The sequence below is a fragment of the Zonotrichia leucophrys genome, chromosome 27, assembly GCF_028769735.1.
Source record: "Zonotrichia leucophrys gambelii isolate GWCS_2022_RI chromosome 27, RI_Zleu_2.0, whole genome shotgun sequence".
Classification (NCBI taxonomy): domain Eukaryota; kingdom Metazoa; phylum Chordata; class Aves; order Passeriformes; family Passerellidae; genus Zonotrichia; species Zonotrichia leucophrys.
In genome coordinates, this window is record NC_088196.1 from 3,234,050 (window position 1) to 3,257,871 (window position 23,822).

At 57.3% G+C, this 23,822-nt stretch overlaps 4 protein-coding genes across 5 annotated transcripts; 3 read left to right on the forward strand and 1 right to left on the reverse strand.

Moving 5' to 3' along the window:
- Positions 1-1,290: 1,290 nt before the first annotated feature.
- On the reverse strand, positions 1,291-2,128 carry LOC135458497 (heat shock protein 30-like). The gene has a single exon (XM_064733661.1). It carries the CDS (start codon positions 1,992-1,994, stop codon positions 1,413-1,415), a length of 582 nt encoding a protein of 193 aa, XP_064589731.1. The 5' UTR covers positions 1,995-2,128; the 3' UTR covers positions 1,291-1,412.
- Positions 2,129-3,268: 1,140 nt separating this feature from the next.
- On the forward strand, positions 3,269-4,065 carry LOC135458600 (heat shock protein 30C-like). Its single transcript, XM_064733821.1, has one exon. It carries the CDS (start codon positions 3,331-3,333, stop codon positions 3,925-3,927), a length of 597 nt encoding a protein of 198 aa, XP_064589891.1. The 5' UTR covers positions 3,269-3,330; the 3' UTR covers positions 3,928-4,065.
- Positions 4,066-5,110: 1,045 nt separating this feature from the next.
- KAT2A (lysine acetyltransferase 2A) lies at positions 5,111-14,122 on the forward strand. The gene is made up of 18 exons (XM_064733543.1): positions 5,111-5,338; positions 5,807-5,930; positions 6,956-7,101; positions 7,468-7,557; positions 7,763-7,944; positions 8,737-8,928; positions 9,011-9,117; positions 9,243-9,350; positions 9,437-9,573; positions 10,841-11,049; positions 11,120-11,246; positions 11,462-11,572; positions 11,662-11,805; positions 12,039-12,153; positions 12,243-12,279; positions 12,398-12,461; positions 12,652-12,736; positions 13,088-14,122. The coding sequence occupies exons 1-18, from the start codon at positions 5,111-5,113 to the stop codon at positions 13,279-13,281; spliced, it is 2,400 nt and encodes a 799-aa protein (XP_064589613.1). The 3' UTR covers positions 13,282-14,122.
- An 86-nt stretch (positions 14,123-14,208) lies between these two features.
- Positions 14,209-19,136, forward strand: DHX58 (DExH-box helicase 58). 2 transcript variants are annotated; one of them, XM_064733545.1, is made up of 13 exons: positions 14,209-14,775; positions 14,852-15,053; positions 15,143-15,333; positions 15,508-15,624; positions 15,832-15,958; positions 16,038-16,220; positions 16,295-16,551; positions 16,659-16,808; positions 17,021-17,182; positions 17,939-18,129; positions 18,327-18,423; positions 18,608-18,699; positions 18,788-19,136. In XM_064733545.1, the coding sequence occupies exons 1-13, from the start codon at positions 14,563-14,565 to the stop codon at positions 18,909-18,911; spliced, it is 2,106 nt and encodes a 701-aa protein (XP_064589615.1). In that variant the 5' UTR covers positions 14,209-14,562; the 3' UTR covers positions 18,912-19,136. The 2 variants fall into 2 exon arrangements, with proteins under 2 accessions (XP_064589615.1, XP_064589616.1); XM_064733546.1 differs by having other exon boundaries at positions 18,608-19,136.
- Positions 19,137-23,822: the final 4,686 nt, after the last annotated feature.

Genomic DNA, 23,822 nt, shown 5'->3' on the forward strand with positions numbered 1-23,822 from the left:
GGACTGTGAGACCCCAACACCCTGGGACCTGGAGTCAGTATGGAAACAGGACCAGCCCCTTGCAGCTCCATCCCTGCCAGCTGTGCTGCCAGCAGCACCATTTGTGCCCAGGAGAGGCTGAGGATGGAGATGTGCTGCATTTGGAACCCTCACAGCTGAGGGGCTGGATCACAGAGCCTGTGAGTAGAGGTGTATGAACAGCCTTGGCTTGTGTGCCCTTCATCTGCTATCCAAGGTCTTAGTGCCTCCTCCTCCTGCTGGATTTCCTTAAAATCCTGGAAGCAGGAAGGGTCTGGAGTGATTTGGTGATGGGGTGCCTGGGATCATGCTGGAGCCTGGGCTGCCTGTGGGGTGTGGGCTCCTTTGTGTGGTGCTGTTTGTGCCTGCCCTGCTGAGCTGCTGGAGGTGCTCAGGGTCTCTGTGGGACCATGCAGTGCTCACTGTGTGGGGTGGGCTGATGCTGCTGGTGTCCCCAGGCAGCCAGAGCTGGGCCAGTTTGGAGAAGAGCTTCCCTGATGCCACTCAGAACCATTCAGTGGGCACTGTGTGCAGTGCTGTTGCCATCTGCTGGCTCCTCTCCCTTGGTGCCTGCTTTCTTCCTAGGCTTGGAGTCTTTATGAAGGCACCTGTGATACCTTAAGGAGGGTGTTGCTGCTTGCAGCAGGTGCTCAGGGGCTCAGTAAGGAGGCTGGGGACCTGCTGGTGTTCCTGGTGTGTGTGATCTCAGGCTGCTTTAGCACAAACAGGCGTTCCTGCCTGCATACCTGCAGCCTGCCCACACAGCTGCTGCCTGCCCGGGCCTGAGCTGGGTGTTTGTGGTGGTTACGCACCGCACCCGGCGTTGGGCTGCTCCCTCCCTGCTCCTGCGAGCTCAGGGTGGACTCCAGCAGCCCCTTGCCAAGCTGGGAAAGGGAAAGTGTGGCTACAAGAGTCTCACACCACGCCCTGCCAGCCAGCCCGGTGTGGTTGTATAGGGATGGGTATTGGCTGGGGTAGTGGAGCTGGAGATGATGCTGGCAGCAGGGTGAGGAAGGGGTGAGGCAGCCCTGCTGCTCCTGTACAGGTGAGTGGGACTGCCCTTCCTCCCAGATCCCCTCCCCTCCCTCACAGACCCCTCTGGCTCTGCTGTCTGACCCCATTTTGGGCTGTCTGACCCAATTTTGTGCTGCCCTGAGCTTCTTCCCTCCCTGTGCGTCCCATTCCTCTGGCACCAAGAGCAGGGCGCAGCCTCCCCATTAATCAACGCCCAGAGAACACAAAAGAAGATTCAATGCAAAAGTATTTATTGGATACAAAAACATTCCAGTTTAGTGAAAAAAATGGCATCATTGCTGATGAAGCTCGTCTGGGCTTCAACCCGAGACTTGCTCCTGTCTGCTCCGGTCCTGCCGTGGCCATCGGATCCCATCCTCTCACACCTGGGCTTTGGTGGCTCCGTTCTCAGAAGCTGGTCCGGTCAGTGGGGCAGCAGGGCTGACCTGGATGGGCACACTCCTCTCAGGAGCGGCTGGCAGTGCCAGCTTGGGGGCCTCGATGAGGAGCTGCCCATCCTTGGACAGGGAGCAGGTCAGCGCTTCGGCATCCACCTCCTCCGGCACGTCCCACTCCCGCTTCAGCACCTCGTACTTGTAGGAGAAGGAGCCCTTCTCATCGACGTTCTGCGTCTCCTTCTGCCCCACCAGCACCACCTTCCTGCCCACCACCTTCACCGACAGCTCCTCGGGAGCGAAGTTCTTCACGTCCTGGCACACCGAGAAGCCGTCCCCGGAGCTGTGGCTCAGGCTCATGCTGCTGCTCGGGCTGTGCTCCATGGCCATGGCTCCGTGGTTGCTCAGGAGCTGCTCGAAGCTGCTCATAAACTCGCGAGCTTTCTCCATCTCCTGCTGCAGCTCGGTGAAGATGGTCTCTGCGTGTGGCCACAGGGTTCTCACTGTGCCCAGCCGGCTGGCCAGGGAGCTGGAGGCGAAGGGTGCGAGGTGCATCCGGCAAAGCATCTCTGCGGCTGCTGTGGCTGCTGCTGCTGCTGCTGCTTCTGCTGCTGCTGCTGTCGCCTTTCCAGTGCTCTGGAAGCGTTCTGCCCCGCTGCTGCCGCCGCAGGTTTTTATACCCGATTCCCCGGAGGCGTGGCATTGTCCCGCACATTACGTCAGCCCCGGGAGAAAAGCTCAGCTCTTTCCAGCCCGTTCCAGCTCATTCTTGTTACTCACCCGTGAGGAGAGGCAGGGCTGACGTCGTGCCCGGCATACCTTCGCCCTGACTCTCACAGCTTTGCTCTCCTGGCTTATAATTAGCAGCATCACCTCAGCCTCCGAGCGGGATGCCTGAGCCACCCTTGCCAAAAATCTGTGCCCTTTCCATTTCCCAGGCACGGAGTGAGTCTGGGCTCGTCTCCTCCGTGCCTCCCCCCGCCCTGCCCTGTGTTCCATTTCCCCCCATCTGTGCCCAGGTGGGGCCCCTCAGGTGAGACCAGAAGTCAGCCCATGTCCCCATGCCCAGGTGGGATGCTGAGGGGGTCTGTCTGTGTCCCCAGGTGTGCAGTGGGGTGTTTAGGGGTCAGCCCGTGTCCCCATGCTCAGGTGGGGTGCAGTGGGGTGCTGAGGGGTCTGTCTGTGTCCCCATGCCCAGGTGGGGTGCTGAGGGGTCTGCCTGTGTCCCCATGCCCAGGTGGGATGTTCAGGGGTCAGCCCTATGCCTAGGTGGGGTGCTGAGGGGTCAGCCCGTGTCCCCATGCCCAGGTGGGGTGCACAGTGAGGTGTTTAGGGGTCAGCCCTATGCCTAAGTGAGGTGCTGAGGGGTCAGTCTGTGGCCCCATGCCCAGGTGGGGTGCTTAGGGGTCAGGTTGGGGGTGCCCAACAGGGAGAGGGTCCCAGAAAGTGAAAGGAAGTGCCTGGCAGCAGATGCCCTGGGCCATGTACAGGGGTGGGATCAGTTCCTGTACTGTAGGAGTGATGAGCTCCTGGCACAGTGGAGCCTTCCCTCCACCGAGCCCCCGGCAGGGAAGGGCTCTGTAGCCCCCCGGCCATGGCCCCACGGGCCCCGCTGCATCACGATGGCTCGGCAGAAACCCGAGCTCACGGCGGTGACTGCGGCTCCCTATTTGTGGCATGTGACCTGTGCCCAGAAACAGGCGCTGCTATTTTGGCTGGTGGATAATCAGCCTCTCAAAAATAGGCGATGGCTCCAGGAGGCTGCGTGGGGGGAGAGAGCATTCTGGAAGGGACACACCCCTGGGCAGGGGAGAATAAAACCCGCTGCTCCCCTTCCCCAGCCCAGCACTGCACGGAGCAGCAGCAGCAGCACAGCCTGGAGCACTCCTCGCTCGCAGCAGAGATGCTTTGCCGCCTGCACTTTATGCCGCCCATGTCCAGCTCGCTGTTCCCGTGGCTGGGACCCGTCCGCACCCTGTGGCCACATCCAGGCACCCTTTTCGCCGAGCTGGAGCGGGAGATGCGGCTGGAGATGGAGCGGGCTCGGGAGTTCATGAGCAGCGTGGAGCAGTACCTGAGCAGCGGCAGCAGCCCCGGCCGGCTCGGCATCGCCCCCAGCACCAGCGCAGCGCTGCCCCACAGCTCCGGGGATGGTTTCTCGGTGTGCCAGGACGTGAAGGACTTTGCCCCCGAGCAGCTGTCGGTGAAGGTGGTGGGCAGGAAGGTGGTGCTGGTGGGCCAGAAGGAGACGCAGAGCACGGACGAGAAGGGCTCCTTCTCCTACAAGTACGAGGTGCTGAAGCGGGAGTGGGACGTGCCCGAGGAGGTGGACGCCGAGGCGCTGACCTGCTCCCTGTCCAAGGATGGGCAGCTCCGCATCGAGGCCCCCAAGCTGGCACTGCCAGCCGCTCCTGAGAGGAATGTGCCCATCCAGATGGGGCCGGCGGTGGCACAGCAAGCTGGCAGCGCTGAGGAGGGAGCCGAGAGGGCCAAGGCGTGAAGAGGAGAGACGGGGACCAGGCTGAGCCTGGCGACAACGGGGGCAGCTGCCGGCCGCAGAGCGGGACCGTGCCATGGCCCGGGGCATGGGGTCTGCCCGGAACATGCGGCTTTTTTTGATATGTAATAAATATTCCTAACTTTTATTCGTGTGGTTTCGGCGTTTCTGGTCTTGCTTTGCAGTGCTCCTGCCCGTGCCCACGCAGTGCGATGGGGAACGGGGCTGTGCTGGCACCGGGCATGGCTTTGGCACCTCTGCCAGGGTGGGGAACGGGGCTGTGCTGGCACCGGGCATGGCCCTGGCACCTCTGCCAGGGTGGGGAACGGGGCTGTGCTGGCACCGGGCATGGCCCAGGCATCTCTGCCAGGGTGGGGAACGGGGCTGTGCTGGCGCTGGGCATGGCCTGGGCACTTCTGTCGGATGAACGGGGCTGTGCTGGCACCGGGCATGACCTCTGCCCAGCTCTGCCCTGGCAGAGGAGGATGAGCGAGGGGCTCCGGGCCATGAGCAGCACCGAGAGTCCCCGGCAGGTCCTGAGCATCCCCCCGGGCAGCCTTGGGAGCGGTGCCTCCCATCCTCGGGATGATGCTGGAACATTCCCGTGCCTGCCTCGCCATCAGTGCTGGAACATTCCAGGCGGTGCCCGCTCCTGCCCGGCGCTAATCCGCTTCCCCCGCGGTCAGAGGGGCGCGGTCGGTCTCTCATTAATGGCCCCGCTAGCAGAGCCGGTTCGCCGGTACCGGCCGGGAGGCGCGGCCACGCTCCGTGCCAGCCGCCCGAGCCGGCTGCGAGCAGGCGGAGGGCGGGTCACACACCGAGTTTGGAGAACAGGGCGTGGCCACGCTCCATATTTGCGGGAGGCAGCGGAGCGGTCCCGGTTACCGGAGGGTGCGAGCGCTCCGCCGGGCACCGACAGCTCGGCATCGCCCCGTGAGGGGCTGTCGCGGTGGGTCGTCATGACCAGACCTCGATCCTCTCTGGGCGGTTCGCGCCATCCGCAGTGCCGAGTGGGAGCTCTGCTCCCGTTTGGGGCACCGGGTGACGTGAACCGGCCCCGGGAGCGCTGTCCCGGGAGCAGCGGCCCCGCCTCTCCCGCCGCCGCCGCAGCGAACTACAACTCCCGGCGTTCCCTGCGCTCCCGGCGCGCAGGCGCAGTGCGCGCGGGGCGCACGCCGGGCCCGGCATGGCGGAGCCGGAGGCCGCGCAGCCCGGGCGGCCCCCGCCGGGCCCGGCCACGGCAACGGCGGCCACAGCGGGGGCGAGCGGGGGAACGGCTGGAGGAGCGGGATCCAGCGACCCGGCACGGCCCGGGCTGAGCCAGCAGCAGCGGGCGAGCCAGCGCAAGGCGCAGGTGCGGGGGTTCCCCCGCGGGAAGAAGCTGGAGAAGCTGGGGGTGTTCTCGGCTTGCAAGGTGGGAACGGCGGCACCGGGAGGGAACCGAGGGCACGGAGGGCTGGAGGGGGGGTTCGAGGCTGTGCACGAGTGGAGGATGCGGGGAGGGGCGTGGGATGCGGGAGTGGGGGTTCAGTGCTGTGCACGGGTGAGGGATGGAGGATGAGGATGCTGACATGAGGGGGGATGCAGGAGGGGTGTAGGAGGGGAATTTAGGGGTGCAGGGGGGTGAATGGAAGGAATAAATGGACAAAATACGCGGGATTGGGATGTACATGGGGTGCAGGATGGGGATGCTGGGCAGGGGGTGCAGGATGGGAGTGCTGAGTTACCCAGGGGAGGTGCAGGGATGTCACTGAGCAGGGGCTGCACGGGGCAGTGTTGGGGTGGTGGGGGCTGAGAAAAGCTGGGCTGGGTGGAGAGGGGTAGGTGGGAACCAGGGAAATCCTTTGGCCACTGCAACAACCACTGCTGTCCTTATTCCCAGGCCAACGATGCCTGCAAGTGCAATGGCTGGAAGAACCCCAACCCCCCCACAGCCCCCCGAATGGACCTGCAGCAGCCAGTGACCAACCTGAGCGAACCCTGCCGGAGCTGTGGCCATGCTCTGGGTAACTCCTGTGGGATTGGTCCCTTGTTCTCACTGTGGTGCTGATCCCTTGTTCTCACTGTGCTGAAATAGGAGCTTCTTTGAGCCAGGTCTTATAAACTCTTGGAAGTCTCTTTCACACCCAAGATAGCTCAGCTACCTTAGAAGGCATAAAATCAGTAGAATGGCTTCTGTTGCAGTGTTGGAAACAGAAAGGTTTTAATAAAAGGCAAAGTAACAAACTCTTTACAGACAAAAACTAAGTGCAAAACGCTCTCCTGCCCTTAGTAAAACACTTCACAAACGCAATTAGTTTCTTTGTTCTCTTCTTTTTCTAGTAAATTCCCCAAGCAAAACATTTGGCTCCTGTCCAATTAGCTATCCTTAAATTTGAGGTGAATTCCCCTAAGTCCTAAAAGGTGTCTTTTCACTTGATTGAAGAGAAAAACTAAGCTTATTTCCTTTTTAAGAAGACAAAAGATAGTTTTGTCTCTCCATCAACAAGAAACACATTCCTATTCTGTGGTGCTGATCCCTCAGTGCCACTGTGGTGCTGATCCTTGGCTTTCTTTTTGTGGTGATGATCCCTTGGCTTTCACTTTGTGGTGCTCATCCCTTGGCTTTCTCTTTGTGGTGCTGATCCCGTGGCTTTCTTTTTGTGGTGATGATCCCTTGGCTTTCACTTTGTGGTGCTCATCCCTTGGCTTTCTCTTTGTGGTGATGATCCCTTGGCTTTCTCTTTGTGGTGCTGATCCCCTGGTCTCTTTGTGGTGATGATCCCTTGGCTTTCTCTTTGTGGTGCTCATCTCTTGGCTTTCTGTGGTGCTCATCCTTTGGCTTTCTCTTTGTGGTGCTGATCTCTTGGCTTTCTCTTTGTGGTGATAATTCCTTGGCTTTCTCTTTGTGGTGCTGATCCCCTGATCTCTTTGTAGTGATGATCCCTTGGCTTTCTCTTTGTGGTGATGATCCCTTGGCTTTCTCTTTGTGGTGCTGATCTCTTGGCTTTCTCTTTGTGGTGATAATTCCTTGGCTTTCTCCCTGGCACAGCTGACCACGTGTCCCACCTGGAGAATGTCTCAGAGGAGGAGATCAACCGTCTGCTGGGCATGGTGGTGGATGTGGAGAACCTCTTCATGTCAGTGCACAAGGAGGAGGACACAGACACCAAGCAGGTGTATTTCTACCTGTTCAAGGTGAGTCTGGGGCTGGGCAGGTCTCACTGCCCCGCTCATGGGGGGAAATGTGCAGAGTTTCTGGTCATTGTGGGGGTTGCTGTCCTGCTGTTTGTGCTCTGCTGGAGCTGGTGCTGAAGCTGTGAACCATCCCACAGCCCAGAGAGCTGGAATGCTGACTCTCTTCTGGAGTCACTGCTCTCCTGGCCTGGAATTCCCTAGGAGGGCAGTTCTAGGGGATGAGTGGGTGTGCTCCAAGGGCAGCACCAGTGCCTTCCTGGCTGTAGGAATTGGAGCAGCCCCATGGCAGCATTCAGCCACCTCCACCATTCCTGGAATATCCAGTTCCTGGGACTCTTCTGACCATGTCTGTTGGTGTCTTTGCAGCTGCTGAGGAAGTGCATCCTGCAGATGAGCCAGCCTGTGGTTGAGGGGTCCCTGGGGAGCCCTCCCTTTGAGAAACCCAACATTGAGCAGGTGAGGCTGCTGCACTGCCCTGATGGCTTGTCCTGTGTTCTGCTGCTCTTGCACGGTCCCCTCACTGTCTGGGAGGCAGCATGGAAGTGCCCAGAGCAGCTCCTGGCACCCTCCCACTGTGCCATCCTGTCCCCAGGGAGTTCTGAATTTTGTGCAGTACAAATTCAGCTCCTGGCACCCTCCCACTGTGCCATCCTGTCCCCAGGGAGTCCTGAATTTTGTGCAGTACAAGTTCAGCCACTTGCCACCCAAGGAGCGCCAGACCATGTATGAGCTCTCCAAGATGTTCCTGCTGTGCCTCAACTACTGGAAGCTGGAGACACCGTCCCAGTTCCGTCAGCGCTCCCAGAATGATGATGTGGCCACCTACAAAGTCAACTACACCAGGTGAGAGGGGCAGGTGGCCACTGAGCCAGCCATCCTGGGGTCTCCCAGACTGTCAGTCCACCAGGAGAGCAGGCACACAGTGGTGCCAGTGCTTCTGAGTGTCAGCAGTGCCTTCATCCACCCTGCTCCCAGCAAGGATGTGGTTGCTCTGGGGTCTCTGGTTCTCTCCTGCTGCTCAGAGTGACCCCCAGATGTGTTAAAAAGTCTCTTTTCCCAGCCCAGCAGTTGAAGAAGGAGTCAGAACTCTTCATTTCTCTCTCTCAAGGTTGTTTATTGTTTCTTATCTATAAAATTCTTTCTCCTGACCTGCCGAGGTCTGCTCAACAAGACAGTCAGAGGTACTCTGCCCATCTTTTATCTTTTTATACTAACAACTATGTATACAGTATTTTTTCAATTACTTCCCAATACCTATCACCTATATTAGACAGTGAGCTTCTACTCTAAACCAATCTAAAAGTGCCACCATCACAACAGAAGATGGAGGCCGAGAAGAAGGAGGAGAAAGGCTGGACACATCCAGATTCCTCCTGAACTCCCATTCTAAAAACTCCAAAAATTATTTTTTCACCCTGTGATAAATTCACTATCATTCTACTTAAACTTTCATGGCTTGTAAATCCTCATATAAGGTTGGTAATTGTTTCCATGGGTTCAAATCAAAAGTACAGGTGGTTTTGACTCTGTGCCAAGGTCTCTGAGCCCCCTGGGCAGGAGCTTGAGTCTTCTAGTGCAGCCAGAGGAATTTCCTGGGTTCCAGCCCTGTCTCCAGAGCCCCTTGGTGTCCCACAGGTGGCTGTGCTACTGCCATGTGCCCCAGAGCTGTGACAGCCTGCCCCGCTATGAGACCACGCACGTGTTTGGGCGCAGCCTCCTCAAGTCCATCTTCACGGTGACGCGCCGGCAGCTGCTGGAGAAATTCCGCGTGGAGAAGGACAAACTGGTGCCAGAGAAACGGACCCTGATCCTCACCCACTTCCCCAAGTAGGTGCCCAGTGTGGGGATGGCTGCTGGAGGGCACTCCTCCTTTGGCATGCTCGCATGCTGATGTGCCACTCCCTGCCAGGTTCCTCTCCATGCTGGAGGAGGAGATCTACGGTGAGAACTCTCCCATCTGGGAGGCTGATTTCACTGTGCCAGCTGCAGAGGGTGCCCAGCTGGTGTCTCGCCCAGGTATTTCAGGATAATTCAGGATTTCCCCACTCCCTCTGTTTGGAGGCTGAGGGATAAAGGGTTAAGGTGTGGCTGAGCATTTTCACAAGGCATTTTCAGTCGTGGGCACCATGGGTTTCTTGCAGCTGCAGTCAGCACCGTTGCCGTGCCCACCACTCCTCTCTTCAGCAAGAAGCTCAGCAGCAGCAGCTCAGCCACCAGCCTGGACACCAGCACCCCAGAGCCTCTGCCAGGTAAGGTCACCTGAGCCCACTCCAGAAAGCTGGAACTGTCCATGGTCCCTGCCAGCACTGCATGTGCTGCTCTGCTCCTGTGCCAGGAGAGAAGAGGAAGCTCCCTGAGAGCCTGACCCTGGAGGATGCCAAGAGGATCCGTGTCATGGGAGACATCCCCATGGAGCTGGTGAACGAGGTCATGCTGACCATCACAGACCCTGCTGCCATGCTGGGCCCTGAGGTGAGGCCTGGGGATGTTGGGGTGCCTCCATGACCTACAGGGCAGAGGCCTAAAGATAGGAAATGCCAAGTCATGGTGAATGGCTAGAAGCCCTTTCTTCTGCCTTTTGGACCCCTGCTTATCTCTGTGTAACCCCATAGGTCACTTCTCCTTAACCCCTGCTATTGGACAATTTCTGATCCCCCTATACCCTACATAATGGGCTGTTTTAGCCCAGTTCTGGAGAAGAGCTGTCCCTGGAACCCTTCATAGACTGTGGAGTGCCAGAACAGCCTTCTCCTCTCTTGCCCTGAGCCTGCCTGCCTGTGGCACCTTGCAAGCTAAGAGCTGGAATCACAAAGAGCTGATAATTACTAAAAGAGCTGATAATCACTGAAAGAGCTGATATTCCTTAAGCTTGCTAAGGTTGCTGAGAGCTGCTTGGGTTATTGGGCAGTCAGTCCCCCTAAAGGACTGAGCTATCCAGCCCTGCAGCCTACTCAGAGGCAAACCTGCACCCAGCAGGAGGCTGAATTACTACAGAGCTGCTTTCCCAGCGTGCCAGGGTGGGGTGAGTGTTGGGGAAGATGAAACAGGAAAGCCTTATAAATATGATTGCCTGGCAAAAGATTTTGAGAATATGGAAACTATAAGCGAGATTGAAGTGAAAGCAAGCTTTGAGATACCTCAGTTACTGAACAACTGGAAAACAATGGTGTGGCCAGCTGAAGGTGATCCCCTTTTGATGGAATAGCACCCTCTGCTTGCAGACAGGCCCAAGGGTCAGAGCAGACCCTACTGACTTGGCAGAAGGGGTCCAAAGAGGAGTTTTTAGGGTTTAAAATGTAACACAGTATGGTAATGTAATGATTCTTATAGGCTGTATGTTAAATGCTACAGGATTTGTATCTTGTACTAGATTGGTTAGTGAGAATTAGAATATTCAACACAGAAGATGATTTATTGTATTGGAACGGGAACTTCGCGCTCTTACCCTTTTAGGCTCTTGCCTTTTACTCTCTTACCCCTTTTACTCTTTTATCCTTTTACTCTTTTACCCTCTCATCCTCTCTCCCCCTCTTTTCTCTCGGGCCTGCTCTGAGCTGTGGCTGGCAGTTCCCAGCAGGGCTCTGCGCTTGGCCCTTTGCAATAAACCCCAAGTTCCATGATCTGGCTGCAGAGATCTCTCACCTCTGTCCGTCCCGACCGTCCTACCCCCGACGCTCCTACAGGTGGGCTCCCCCAAAGAGGGTGTGCAGTGCCAGTGACCCCCCCTGTGTGCCCCCAGACCAGCCTGCTGTCGGCCAACGCGGCGCGGGACGAGACGGCGCGGCTGGAGGAGCGGCGCGGCATCATCGAGTTCCACGTCATCGGCAACTCCCTGTCCCAGAAATCCAACAAGAAGATCCTGATGTGGCTGGTGGGGCTGCAGAACGTCTTCTCCCACCAGCTGCCCCGCATGCCCAAGGAGTACATCACCCGCCTCGTCTTTGACCCGTGCGTGCCTGGGGGGTGCCTGGGGGCCGCTGTGGGGGGCTCCCCTCACCCTCGGCCCTGCTGCCCGCAGGAAGCACAAGACCCTGGCACTGATCAAGGATGGACGAGTGATTGGGGGCATCTGCTTCCGTATGTTCCCTACCCAAGGCTTCACGGAGATTGTCTTCTGTGCTGTCACCTCCAATGAGCAAGTGAAGGTGAGGGAAGGGAGGTGGGCACACAGGTGTGCCCCCCAAAGCCTGGCATGGGCAGGATGGTCTCTCAGCCCCCTTGGGCAGCCAAACCTGCTCAGCACTGCTCAGCCCCAAGCTGTGGTAGTTGCTCTGGGTCATCTTGCAGCTGCCATTTCCATGGGTGGGAGGGAGTTGTTTATCCCACCTGGGGGGTCTCTGTCTCATGGTATTTCCCCAAGGGCTATGGGACACACCTGATGAACCACCTGAAGGAGTACCACATCAAGCACAACATCCTCTACTTCCTCACCTATGCAGACGAGTACGCCATTGGCTACTTCAAAAAGCAGGTGGGCTCCTTCCCCTGGGAGCTGCTCCCAGCCCTGCTGCACACCTACCCCCTCCCACCTACCCTTTCCCACCCGCCTCTCTCCCCTAGGGCTTCTCCAAGGACATCAAGGTTCCCAAGAGCCGCTACCTGGGGTACATCAAGGACTACGAGGGGGCGACCCTGATGGAGTGTGAGCTGAACCCCCGCATCCCCTACACCGAGCTGTCACACATCATCAAGAAGCAGAAGGAGGTATGGCCAGGGGTGGACACAAGGGTAGGTGACTGCCAGCCACCCCCTGAAGGCAGAGGAGAGGTGTGGGGCTGTGCTGGCTCTGAGAGCAGACTTGCAGAGCAATGAGGGGACACTGGTGGCATTGATACTGGCTGGGGTTATCTCTGGCCTTGCATGGTGGGTTTGTGGGGTTCTTGGAGCATCCTGCAGCCCCCACTCCTCTGCTCCCTTCCAACCCCCATTCCCTGCAGATCATCAAGAAGCTGATTGAGAGGAAACAGGCTCAGATCCGCAAGGTCTACCCAGGCCTGACCTGCTTCAAGGAGGGTGTGAGGCAGATCCCCATCGAGAGCGTCCCTGGCATCCGTGAGTCCTGGCAGGGGTCTGGCAGGGGGCTCTGCCCTCCCTCCCCATGGCTGCAGAGCAGACATGGTGACACTGACACTTTCTTCCAGGAGAAACAGGATGGAAACCACTGGGGAAGGAGAAGGGGTGAGTGCTGCTGATGAAGCAGCAGGGCTGGGGGCTCAGCTCAGGCTGTGCCTCAGCCTTGGTGTTTTCCTGGCCCTGGAGTGGAGAGAGGCTGATGGGCACTGGCTTTGTCCTGCAGGAAGGAGCTGAAGGACCCAGACCAGCTCTACAACATGCTGAAGAACCTCCTGGCCCAGATCAAGGTGTGGGCAGGAAAGGACCCTCACTCTGGGGTCCCTGTCCCCCTGACAGCCCTCTGAGCTGCCTCCCTTGGGATGAGCAGTCCTTGGGGGCAGCTGGGGTGACCCAGGTGGGGGGAGAGCAGGACCCCTGGGTGCTGGAGCAGCCAAGGGTTGTGTGTTCATTGCTCCAACTGCCCCCTCTTCTCCCCAGACCCACCCCAGTGCGTGGCCCTTCATGGAGCCAGTGAAGAAGTCAGAGGCACCAGACTACTATGAAATCATCCGCTTCCCCATTGGTAGGTTGGTGTGTCCAGCACCCCGGGACAGGATTGCAGAACAGGGGGCTGAGAACCCCACAATAATCAGTAGAGTGGGCTGAGAGCCCCATAATAATCAGCAGAGGGGGGATGAGAACCCCACATGAATCAGCAGAGGGGGCTGAGAACCCCACAATAATCAGCAGAGAGGGCTGAGAACCCCACATTAATCATGGGGTCTGTGCTGGGGACTCAGGTTTGGGGCAGTGGGAGCCTTGGGATAGTCCCGAATGAGAAAGGGATGAGTTCAGACTTGAGGCTGATGCCCAGCTCAGTGACTGGGGGGGATGCAGGAGCCTGGGGAGGGATCCTGACCTGTGCCAACTGCAGACCTGAAGACCATGACGGAGAGGCTGAAGAACCGCTACTACGTGACCAAGAAGCTCTTCATCGCCGACCTGCAGCGCATCATCACCAACTGCCGCGAGTACAACCCGCCCGACAGCGACTACTGCAAGTGTGCCAACACCCTCGAGAAGTTCTTCTACTTCAAGCTCAAGGAGGGAGGGCTCATCGATAAGTAGAAGGGGCTGGCCTGAATCTGCTGTGGCCTCCCAGTGGGAGGGACAGGGCTCTTGTGCGATCCAGCCCCACTGTTTGTGTTGGTAGGAGCTGCTGGAGGGATTGGTGCTGCTGAGCAGCCTGGGGAGCTGGGCTTTCCTTCTTGGGGAGCCACAGGGGCTTGGGGGGCTGGTGCTTTTATCCCTGAGGTGCTCTGGCTGCCTCTCCTAGGGAATGGGGGTGAGGCTGGAGCTGCCCCATCAGGATCTGCCCAGGGCAGGGACAGCACTGAGCTCCCGCCTCTGCCTGGGGAGGGGGAGCCCCCTGAGCCCTGTGCATCCCCCTTACCTGGGATCGTGCCTTCTGCCCTGACTCCCTGTGACAGGGCAGGGGCGCACAAGTGCTTTGGTTTCTGCTCCGTCCACGTGCGGGCAGCCCCTGCCGCTCACACTGAATGTAGGCGGGCTCAGCCCTGCTCTGTCCGCGGTGCTGCTCCTGGGCCGGGGTCCTGCTGGGCAGGGGGCTCTGCCCTGCTCACCCAGCTCCTGCTGCCTCTGTCAGCCCTTCCCTCCCCTCCCGGGGCAGGTCTGCCTTCCCTGCCTGTCCATCCTCGCTGCCAGCTGGGCAGGGGGGGCTGCCAGCCCCAGTCCTGCCCCTCTGAGTGCCAGGGGCACAGGGAGGGCGGCTGCCGGTGCTGTGCTGGCCTCTGCTCCCTGCCCTGCTCTGGCTGGCAGCCACCTCTGCTTGTCCCCTCCCTGCTCCCCGCCCCTTTCCCTACCCTCCACTCCCCCATTTCACTTGACTGGTGTTTTCGTTGGTTTGTTTGTTTGTTTGTTTGTTTTTTTAATAAATGTCCTTGTGCAAGTCCCAGATCCATCCTTGGGGCTCACCCCGGCGTGGTGGGCAGGGGGGACAACCTGGGATGTTCTGAAGGGTGTTGGGGAGGGGAAGAGGAACAGCTCGGGATGGGGAGAATGCGAAGATCCCCGTGGACGGGTTGGGGTGCACTGGGCAGAATTGGGGTGTAGGGTGTTGACAGGACACAGGGGTGATCTGGGTGCGGGGAGGTTCTCTGAGAGCTCCACTCGCTTTTGGTTTCGCTTCCAGCTGGGGGCTGGGGCTCCCGGGGGATCCCCAAGCCGGCCGGATTGGCTCGGCTCGGCTCGGCTCAGTTTCCCCAGCTCGGCCAGCGTGGCCCCCCCTTGCTGTTCCTTCCCCGTGCTCCGCCCGTCGCTCTCGGCACCGCCTCCAGTTTCGTTTCCCGGCGGCTGCGGCGGAGCTGCCGGGACGCGGAGCTGCGGGGAATGCAGCTCCAGGAAGTGGAACTGCGGGACACGGAGCTCCAGGGAATGGAGCTCCGAGGGTACCAGCGGGAGGCGGCGGCCCCGGCCCTGAGCGGCCGCAACAGCATCGTCTGGCTGCCCACCGGAGCCGGGAAAACCCGCGTGGCCGTGCACGTCTGCCGGCAGCACCTGGAGAGCCGGAGGGACGCCAAGGTGGCCGTGCTTGTCAACAAGGTGCTGCCCTGCCCCGGGACCCCCACGGCCACCCTGGTGGTGCTGGCCGGTGCTGAGTGTGGTCCTGTGGGCGCAGGTGCACCTGGTGGACCAGCACACCGACAAGGAGTTCCACGTGCTGCAGGACAGCTTCAAGGTGGCATCCATCAGTGGGGACACCAGCCACAAAACCTTCTTCGCCGACCTGGTGAAGAAGAGCGACGTTGTCATCTGCACAGCGCAGATCCTGCAGAACGCCCTGGTGAGCACGGAGGAGGACGCGCACGTGGAGCTGACAGGTGGGCACCAGGCTACAAATACTGCTGGCCCCACAGCCATGGCTGAGCCCCAGCCATCTCACCTTGCTCCCCTCCCTGGCCTGGAGCAGATTTCTCGCTGCTGGTGATAGACGAGTGCCACCACACGCACAAGGACGCCGTCTACAACAAGATCATGCTGAGATACCTCCAGCACAAGCTCCGTGGGGAGCAGGACCTGCCACAGGTCCTGGGGCTGACGGCATCCCCTGGCACTGGGGGGGCAACATCCTTTGAGGGGGCTGTAGAGCACATCCTGCAGGTGCGTCCTGTGCCCCCTGTGCTGTTTCAGCACGGCTTCCCCTGGGGTTCAGCAGGGTGCTCCTTGCCATGGGGGTTGATGCCCAGGTGTATGGGTGGAGTCATCCCCAAACTCAGCAGGTGAGCACCTGGGCAGCTCTGGGCTCAGGGTGGAAGCAGGGTCTTTCTCTCTCAGATCTGTGCCAACCTGGACACTGAGAAGATCACATCGGTGCAGGATGAGTTGCAGCACCTGCAGAGCCACGTCCCCCAACCCAAGAAGCAGTATGACCTGTGCCAGGAGAGACCACAGGTGAGGGATGGCTGCTCAGAGCCATGGGGCTGCTCACTGAGTGGAAGATGAGACCCCCCCAAGCCCTGCTGTGTGAGGCACCTTCATCTGCTTCGCTCAGTGTGAAAAATCAGTTAACCCAGAGCTTTGGTGCTGGGGGATCCCACAACAGTCTGGGCCATGCAAGCAGCCACAATTCCCAGGTCCTGAGCCCCTCTCTGCTGCCAGGACCCCTTTGGTGAGCAGCTGAAGAAGATGATGGTGCAGATCCAGCAGTTCATGGAGAGGCCGGATTTCTCACGGGACTTTGGCACGCAGATTTACGAGCAGCACATTGTGAAGCTGGAGAAGAGAGGTGAGGCTGTGGCAGGGAGGGTGTGGCAGGGCAGAACCATGGGGACAGGCTGTCACTGCCCTGTCCCCTGCCCTGGCAGCTGCAGAGATGTTTTGTCGCAAGACGCGCGTGTGCGCCGTGCACCTGCGCAAGTACAACGACGCTCTGCTCATCAACGACACCGTGAGGATGGTGGACGCCTTCCAGTGCCTCCAGCAGTTCTACAGCTCTGAGAGGGACAAGAAGGACCCCACCGAGCAGTTCCTCACCACCATGTTTGAGGGTAACAGGGGAGTCTGGATGGGGGTGATGCTGGCTGCATTTGGGGTGTCCCTGACACTCCTGTCACCTGTGCAGAGAACAGGGCGAGACTGCAGGAGCTTGCTGGGGATCACCGCTATGAGAACCCCAGGCTGGTCAAGCTGGAGGGGATCCTGCGTGAGCACTTCCAGCCCCTGGGCACTTCTCGTGGCATTGTGTTCACCAGGACAAGGCAGAGTGCCCACAGCCTGCTGAGCTGGCTGCAGAGCACGGCCACGCTCCGTGGGCAGCACATCAGGGCCGCCGTCCTCACTGGCGCTGGCTACAGCAACCAGACCAGGCACATGACACAGGTGAGTGCAGGGAGGGTGGGCAGGAGCACCACCCACCCCACTTTGCACATTTTGGGGGTCTCAGAGCCCTACACAGCTGCTGAGGCATCACCCTTCTGTCTCCCCAGAATGAGCAGCAGGATGTGATCAAGCAGTTCCGTCAGGGAGCCCTCAACCTGCTCTTCTCCACCAGTGTGGCCGAGGAGGGCCTGGACATCCCCGAGTGCAACATCGTGGTCCGCTATGGGCTGATGACCAACGAGATTGCCATGGTGCAGGTGCTGCCCAGGCTCCCTCTGGCCCTGCCAGGATCCCCCAAAGCTGCAGGGGTGGGACATGGGGGCGCATGCAGACAACTCCTTGGGGATGAGCCCATCTCCATGGCAAGGCACAGCGGAGGGTGGAGGTGGCTCCATCCTCACAGGGTAGCACAGAAGGGTTGGCTGTGTCCTTTATCTATTGACTGCAACATTTGGACCTTGCCCTGCAGGCCCGGGGCCGTGCCCGTGCTGAGAACAGCGTCTACTCTGTCCTTGCCAAAGCCAACACCAGAGAGGTGACCCGAGAGCTGCTCAACGAGGACCTGGTGGAGCTCATGAAGAGGGCGATTCAGGCAGTGCAAGCCATGCCTGAGCAAGAGTACTTCCAAAAGGTGGGTGCTGGGTGCTGCTGTGGGTCTGGCAGGGCCAGGCAGCTCTTGCTGCCTGCTCTGTCTCAGGGAAACACCAGATCCTGGGATGGGGTTGTGTGAGGCACACCAGTGGGTGCCCATCCTGCCTTGCCCTCCTGCTCTGTGCTGATGATGCCTCCCTCGGTATCCATGGATTCTGCCATCTGTCCTGTGCTACCCCTGTCCCCCACTGTGGGAATCCACAAAATCAGAGGGTTTTGGAAAAGCTGCAAAAGGCAGGCCTCAGAGGCAGCAGAACTGTGTTAGAGCTAAGCAGCAGCCATGAGCTAGGTCAGCAGAAAAGTTATTTAGAAAGTAGAAAAGCAAAGACAAATAGAACTATGGTCTGTGTATTAATACTTGTCTAGAATAACTCTCTAAGCTACAGAAAAGTTTATCTAGCAAGATATTAGGAAGTTTGAAGCTTAATATTTGAGCTCTGTGTAAAGCTTACAAGTATTGTATTCGAAATAAGCAAGCATTCTTTTAACCAAAAGTATGTGTGCTTATAGTGGTTGGATAGAACTACTGTCAATGTGCTTTTGCTTTGTGTGATTGGTCAAAAAACTTATGAAGTGAGTTGTAGCATTAAGTTCTTTGTCTGCGGCCTGGGATGTGAGCTGGTGGCATCTTCCCATTATTATAACAATGTAATGAGACTGATGCTGGAAAATAAAACAGCTCAAAACAAAACAAAACAAAAAAACCGGGCTGGTGATACCCCTCTGTCCCCCCCAGATCCAGGAGCTGCAGAGGAGGGCTGTGGCCAGCTGGCTGCTGAAGGAGGCCAGGATCAGCGAGCGGAGGCAGCTGCACCAGGCGTCTGCTGTTTGCCTGTACTGCGTCAACTGCAGCAGGGCCGTGTGCCGGGGCAGCGACATCCGCACCGTGGAGGGCATGCACCACGTCAATGTCAACCCCAAATTCGGGTAGGGGGCTCATGGGCAGGCACAGGGGTAAGGGGAGTTATTGGAATAATACCAATATAGACATCAGGATGTGCCTGAGCTTGTCTGGCCCTGTAGCTGAACCAAACAGCGGCACTGTGGTGTTTCACCCCAGAGACACTTTTGGCCGCCTGGGTGTGTGGTGTTTCACCCCAACCCTGGTGGCCCCTTCCTTCCAGGTCGTATTACAGAGTTTCCTCTGGGAAAATACAGTTCCAGAGAGCTTTCAAGGACTGGGAGCCCGGCTGCCGCATTTCCTGCAAAGACTGCAGCCAGGTGAGCACCACAATTCCCCGTGTCTGCAGCCCAGGCAGAGCTGGAGGGACAGGAGGGGCTGTGCCTTGTGAGCTGTGCCATATGTGGGCTGTGGGACACAGAGGTGACTGTCCCCTTGCTGTGGCCCTGCAGCCTGGGGACACTGTGTGTGCCTCGGGTGACTGTCCCCTCCCTGCCCACACAGGACTGGGGCATGGAGATGCTGTACCGCCAGGTGAAGCTGCCTGTCCTCTGCATCAAAAACTTTGTGGTGGAGACGCCAGCAGAGAAGAGGAGGTACAAGAAGTGGGGGGCTGTGACGTTCCCCATCGAGGCCTTTGACTACGTGGAGTATTGCTCTGGCACCTACAACCTGTCCTTGTAGCACAGGCTCTGTTCAGAAGAGGACCATTCACAGGGTGCTTTCAAGGTGCTACATGGAAAGGAGAGGCTTCCTCAACCCTTGGACAGAGAGCTATGGCTTATTCCTGTTTTCCTTCCTGGTCTGAGCCCCAGCAGCATGTCCCAAGCTGGAGCCCATGGCTGCTGAAGGAGCTTTGCTGCACCCATGAAGAAAGGATGAGATGCTGGGATTGAAAGCTACCCAAAGCTTGCTCCCCATGCTGCCTTCTCCTCCACAACCCTGCCAGGAGAACCATCATTTCTGTGGGTCCAGGACACTCTGATTTATGAACTTAATGGCTCAAAAATTAAAACACACATGCTAGACTGAAGAGGAGGGGTGGCTGCATCACTCATGGCAAGAGCTGGGTGGGTACAGGAGGCTTTGAGGGGGGAAAATTGCCCCAGAGGCAGAACCCTCTGTACCCTGTGCCAGCAGAACAGGGGTCTCCAGGGGACAGAGCAGCCTGTGAGGCTGCCCCAGCCCTACCCCAGCCACAGACAGTGCCCTGAGTGACCTCTGTCACCCACCCACCCAAAACCAACCCTTCCTGAGGTGCAGAATGAGCCTGAGCCACTCTGGGACAGCCCCAGGGGGCTCTGGGTGTCCCCTCGGTCTCACCTGGGAGCGCCCTGGGAAGTGTCCGAGCTGCGGGGGAGCCGGGACTGGGATTGGGTGTAGGAACGGGCCGGGTTTGGGGCAGGGGATTGGGTACTGGGGGATCCATTCAGTACTGGGAGATGTGGTACCAGGGGGATTTGGTGCCGAGGGATTCATTTGGCACCAGGGGATTCAGTACTGAGGGATTTGGTATGGGGGATTCATTCGGTACCGAGGGATTCATTTGGTACCAAGGGATTTGTTTGGTACCGAGGGATTCATTTGGCACCAGGGGATTCAGTACTGAGGGATTTGGTACCGAGGGATTTATTCGGTGCTGGGGGATTCATTCGGTACCAGGGGATTCAGTACCGAGGGATTCATTCAGTACCAGGGGATTCATTCGATACCGAGGGATTCGTTACCGGGGGGATTCATTCTGTACCTAGGTATTCGGTACTGGGGGATTAAATCGGTACCGAGGGATTTGGTACCAAGGGATTCATTCAGTTTCGGGGGATTCGGTACCGGGGGATTCATTCGGTACCGGGGGATTCGGTACCGAGCCCCGGACCGGCCGTGCTGTCCCGCTGCCGACCGCTAGAGGGAGCCCCGCACCGGGCTGGGGGATGCTCGGGAACCGGGGGACGCTCGGGGGAACCGGGGGATGTTCGGGGAATCGGGGGATGTTGAGGGACTAGAGGATGCCAGGGAACCGGGAATGTTGGGGAACCGGGAAACAATCTGGGCGGTGCTTGGGGAACTGGGAGATGATCCGGGGGGACCGGGGGATGCCCAGGGAACGAGGGATGTTCAGGGAACCGGGGGATGTTCGGGATACCGGGAGGTGATCCGGGGGATGTTGGGGGAACCGGGAGGTGATCCGGCAAGTACCAGGGGATGCCCGGGGAAGCGGCGGATGTTCGGAGAACTGGGGGATGATCCGGCGGGGCCCGGGGATGCTCCAGCGAGTACAGGGGGCTGCACCTGCAGTTCCACGCGTGTCCCTTCCCCGCGGGACCCTGCCACACGTGCTGCTGCTGGCTCAGGGACCCCCCTGCGGATGCTCGGCAGGTCGGGGGAGCTGCAGGAGGACAAGGACATGAGAGGGCACCAGAGGCTCCCGCGGTGCCAGGCACACATAGCCCGCTCCCAGGTGGACATGGCCCCGGGGAAAGCCAGCTCCTGTGCACCAGAAACTGGGTAATGAGGCCATTGGAGTTATTTGTAGCTCCTCTGGGCTGGGATGGCCTCTCCTCCCGCTCCCCAGGCAGGATCCCTCCCGCAGGGACCCCAGAGCGTTTTGCTCAGCTCAAATTGCCCTGATTTGTGCTTGGAGAATTCAGGTTGTGAGTTAGCCCAGTGGGTGCCCACAGCACTGGGTGGTGCAACCTCTCACCAACCCTGGCAGAGCTGTCTGTCCTTTTGGGACAGCCCCAAACCAGAATTTCTGTAACAAAACTTGCCCCTTTTTGATGTGATGGAATATGAGACCAGGACAGCACTGTGAGTCTCTGTGGGTTTTGCAGGTGGGTTTGTATCCATCCTCTGCTTATTCTTCCCTTTGCATCTCTGCTTTAACATCATCTGCATTTGATTTCTCCTTCCCAGGGGTTCGGTCACCTTGGGCCTGGCAGCAGGGAGCAGCTGAGCTGCAGTGATCACTGCTGTGACCTTGCTCTGCGTCCTCCCGAGCCAGCATCCTCCTGAGCCAGCATCCTTCAGGGCTGGCATCCTTCAGGACTGGCATCCTTCAGGGCTGGCATCCTTCAGGACTGGCCTCCTCCAGAGCCCGTAGTCCAATCCCAGGCTGGGAGAAGTCTGTGGCTCAGAGCACCTTTGCTTATCTTAGCTCCAGTGGGGTCCCAGCCACCACTGTAGGCAGAGATGGGCACCACAGCAAACAAAAAATTCTGCTGGCACAAACACCCTGAAGGGCACCAGGATGGGCACAGCCTCAGCAGCTCCTGTGCCCTCCTGCCCCAGCACCCCTCGTGCCCCTGGGTGTGCTCACAGAGTCAGGGCAAAGCAGCAATTTATTTTCCACAGCTCATTTCATTTGTCAGCAGGGCTCTGTCAGAAAGCTCTGATTCCCCTCTCGAGGCACCAGCTGGAAAACCTCTGCCTCCTCCACCTGGCAGAGCCTCGGGTCAGCCCCAGGGTGGAGTTTGGTGGGATTTAGTGCTCAGCCTGTTATCAGGAGGGAGCCTGAGATGTGACTTGATTCCAAGGGTCTTCCTGGGGAGAAAACTGCTGGGTATCAAAGGGCTCTGTGCCTTGGCACACAGAGAGGAATGATGAGAACTGGGGCTGAAAGATAAAGTCAGGCAAATTGAAATGTGAAATCCAGGGCAGGTCTGCAGCAAGGAGGGCACAGAGCAGCCAAAGCAGGACCCCAGGCACCTTTACCAAAGAGATAAATAAAGGTGGGGGTCCTGCCCTGAGGGTGGCTCCATCCTGCCTCATATTCCTGGCCCAGGCAGCAGCAGGAGTCCTGTGGTACTCTGGGTGAGGGGCATGGGGAGTGAATTTTGCTTCCCAGGCATATCTGAAAATCTGGATAATGCAAAATATCTCCTGAAGAGCCTGGGAGAACATCAGACCCTGAGATGGCCTTTCCTGGGACAGCTGGAGCTTTCCTCTCTGTACCAGGGGAAATTCCAGTCTTCAGAAATTTTTGGGGGTCCCCAGATGGAGGAGGAATTGAGAATCTGACTCCATGTTCTTAGAAGGCTAATATAATATAATATAATATAATATAATATAATATAATATAATATAATATAATATAATATAATATAATATAATATAATATAATATAATATATAATTATGTTATATATTATTATATTATATATATAAATTATATATTATGTATATATTATATTATATTATATTATATTATATTATATTATATTATATTATATTATATTATATTATATTATATTATATTATATTATATTATATTATATTATATTATATTATATTATATTATATTATATTATATTATATTATATTGTTATACTAAACTACACTAAAGAAAAGAGAAAGGATACAGACAGAAGGCTACAAAGAATGATAATGAAAACTCCTGACTCCTTCCAGAGTCCTGACACAGCCTGACAGTGATTGGTCATTAAGTCAAAACAATTCACATGAAACCAATCAAAAAACCACCTGTTGGATGAACAATCTCTAAACCACATTCCAAAGCAGCAAAACACAGGAGAAGCAATCAGATAATTATTGTTTTCATTTTTCTCTGAGGCTTCTCAGCTTCCCATGAGAAGAAATCCTGGCAAAAGGGATTTTTCAGAAGATATGATGGTCACACAGAAAACTGCTACTGTGGTGGAGGAATTTGATCCCCAAAACCAGAACCCCTGTCCCCGTTTTGTGTCTGCATGGGAGCCTGTGAAGCGTGCAGGGTGTCCCTGTCCTGCAGCAGGAGTTAATCCTGCCTGTTGGCATGTCAGGATGCTGCTGGATTAAACAAGGGGATTAGCATCAAACAATTTCCCTCGCGCCCCGAGCGGGAGGCAGGAAATATAATCAGTGCAGGTTTATTCTGTTTAGGTTCAAACAGCTCCCTGGCACGTGGTGTGTGGTGCCAGCCCAGCCAGTGGCACAGCCTGGCAGGGGCACCAGGATGGGCATGGCAACACCGGGGGCTGCTCTTCCCAAGGGAATCAGGGAGGTGCCCCTGCTGCTGGGCACTCTGGTACCCACTGAACCCCAATGTGGATCCCACCAGCCCAGCCATGAGTGCCAGTGCAAAGGGGCAACCCCAGCTTGGGGAAATGTCAGAACTCAGTGCATCCCACTGGGTGCCCAGAATTGCCAGGACCCCACCGGGGGCTCAGAGACCCTGGCACACAGCCCAGAACACCTGGGGATTTGATTGTGAGCCCTGGAGCAAGCTGCCAGCTTTGTATGAGGACCTGAAAGTCACACAGGTTTGAATAATGTAACAATAAAATTATCACAGGGTGGAAGTGGAGATTTTAGGAATTTTGGTATGGGGGTTATGGGGACAAGATGGAGGAACTTGAGCGTGTCCAGCCTTTCTCCTTCTTCTTGTTCTCCATTTTCTGCAGTGATGGTGGCACTTTTAGATTGGTTTAGAGTAGAAGCTCACTGTCTAACACAGGTGATAGGTATTGGGAAGTAATTGTAAATATTGTACACGTAGCTTTTAGTATAAAAAACTAACACCACCCCAAGAGTTGGAAACAATCACCAGCTTTGTATGAGGAGTCACAAGCCACAGGAGTTTGAGTAGAATGATAGTGAATTTGTGACAGGGTGAAAATGTAGAATTTTGGGGTTCAAGAGGCAAGATGGAGGAATCTGGGCATGTCCTGTCTTTCCTCTCCTTCTTCTTCTTGCTCTCCATTTTCTGCAGTGATGTTGGCACT

What these genes read in the sequence shown, in the direction of transcription:
- DHX58 (XM_064733545.1), top strand. Translation starts at nt 14,563, where the DNA reads ATGCAGCTCCAGGAAGTGGAACTGCGGGACACGGAGCTCCAGGGAATG. An exon ending in CCTCACCACCATGTTTGAGG is followed by an intron (nt 16,221 to 16,294) that starts GTAACAGGGGAG and finishes TCACCTGTGCAG; the next exon opens with AGAACAGGGCGAGACTGCAG. An exon ending in AGACCAGGCACATGACACAG is followed by an intron (nt 16,552 to 16,658) that starts GTGAGTGCAGGG and finishes CTGTCTCCCCAG; the next exon opens with AATGAGCAGCAGGATGTGAT.
- LOC135458600 (XM_064733821.1), top strand. Translation starts at nt 3,331, where the DNA reads ATGCTTTGCCGCCTGCACTTTATGCCGCCCATGTCCAGCTCGCTGTTC.
- KAT2A (XM_064733543.1), top strand. Translation starts at nt 5,111, where the DNA reads ATGGCGGAGCCGGAGGCCGCGCAGCCCGGGCGGCCCCCGCCGGGCCCG. An exon ending in ACCCGCCTCGTCTTTGACCC is followed by an intron (nt 11,050 to 11,119) that starts GTGCGTGCCTGG and finishes TGCTGCCCGCAG; the next exon opens with GAAGCACAAGACCCTGGCAC. An exon ending in AATCATCCGCTTCCCCATTG is followed by an intron (nt 12,737 to 13,087) that starts GTAGGTTGGTGT and finishes TGCCAACTGCAG; the next exon opens with ACCTGAAGACCATGACGGAG.
- LOC135458497 (XM_064733661.1), bottom strand. Translation starts at nt 1,994, where the DNA reads ATGCTTTGCCGGATGCACCTCGCACCCTTCGCCTCCAGCTCCCTGGCC.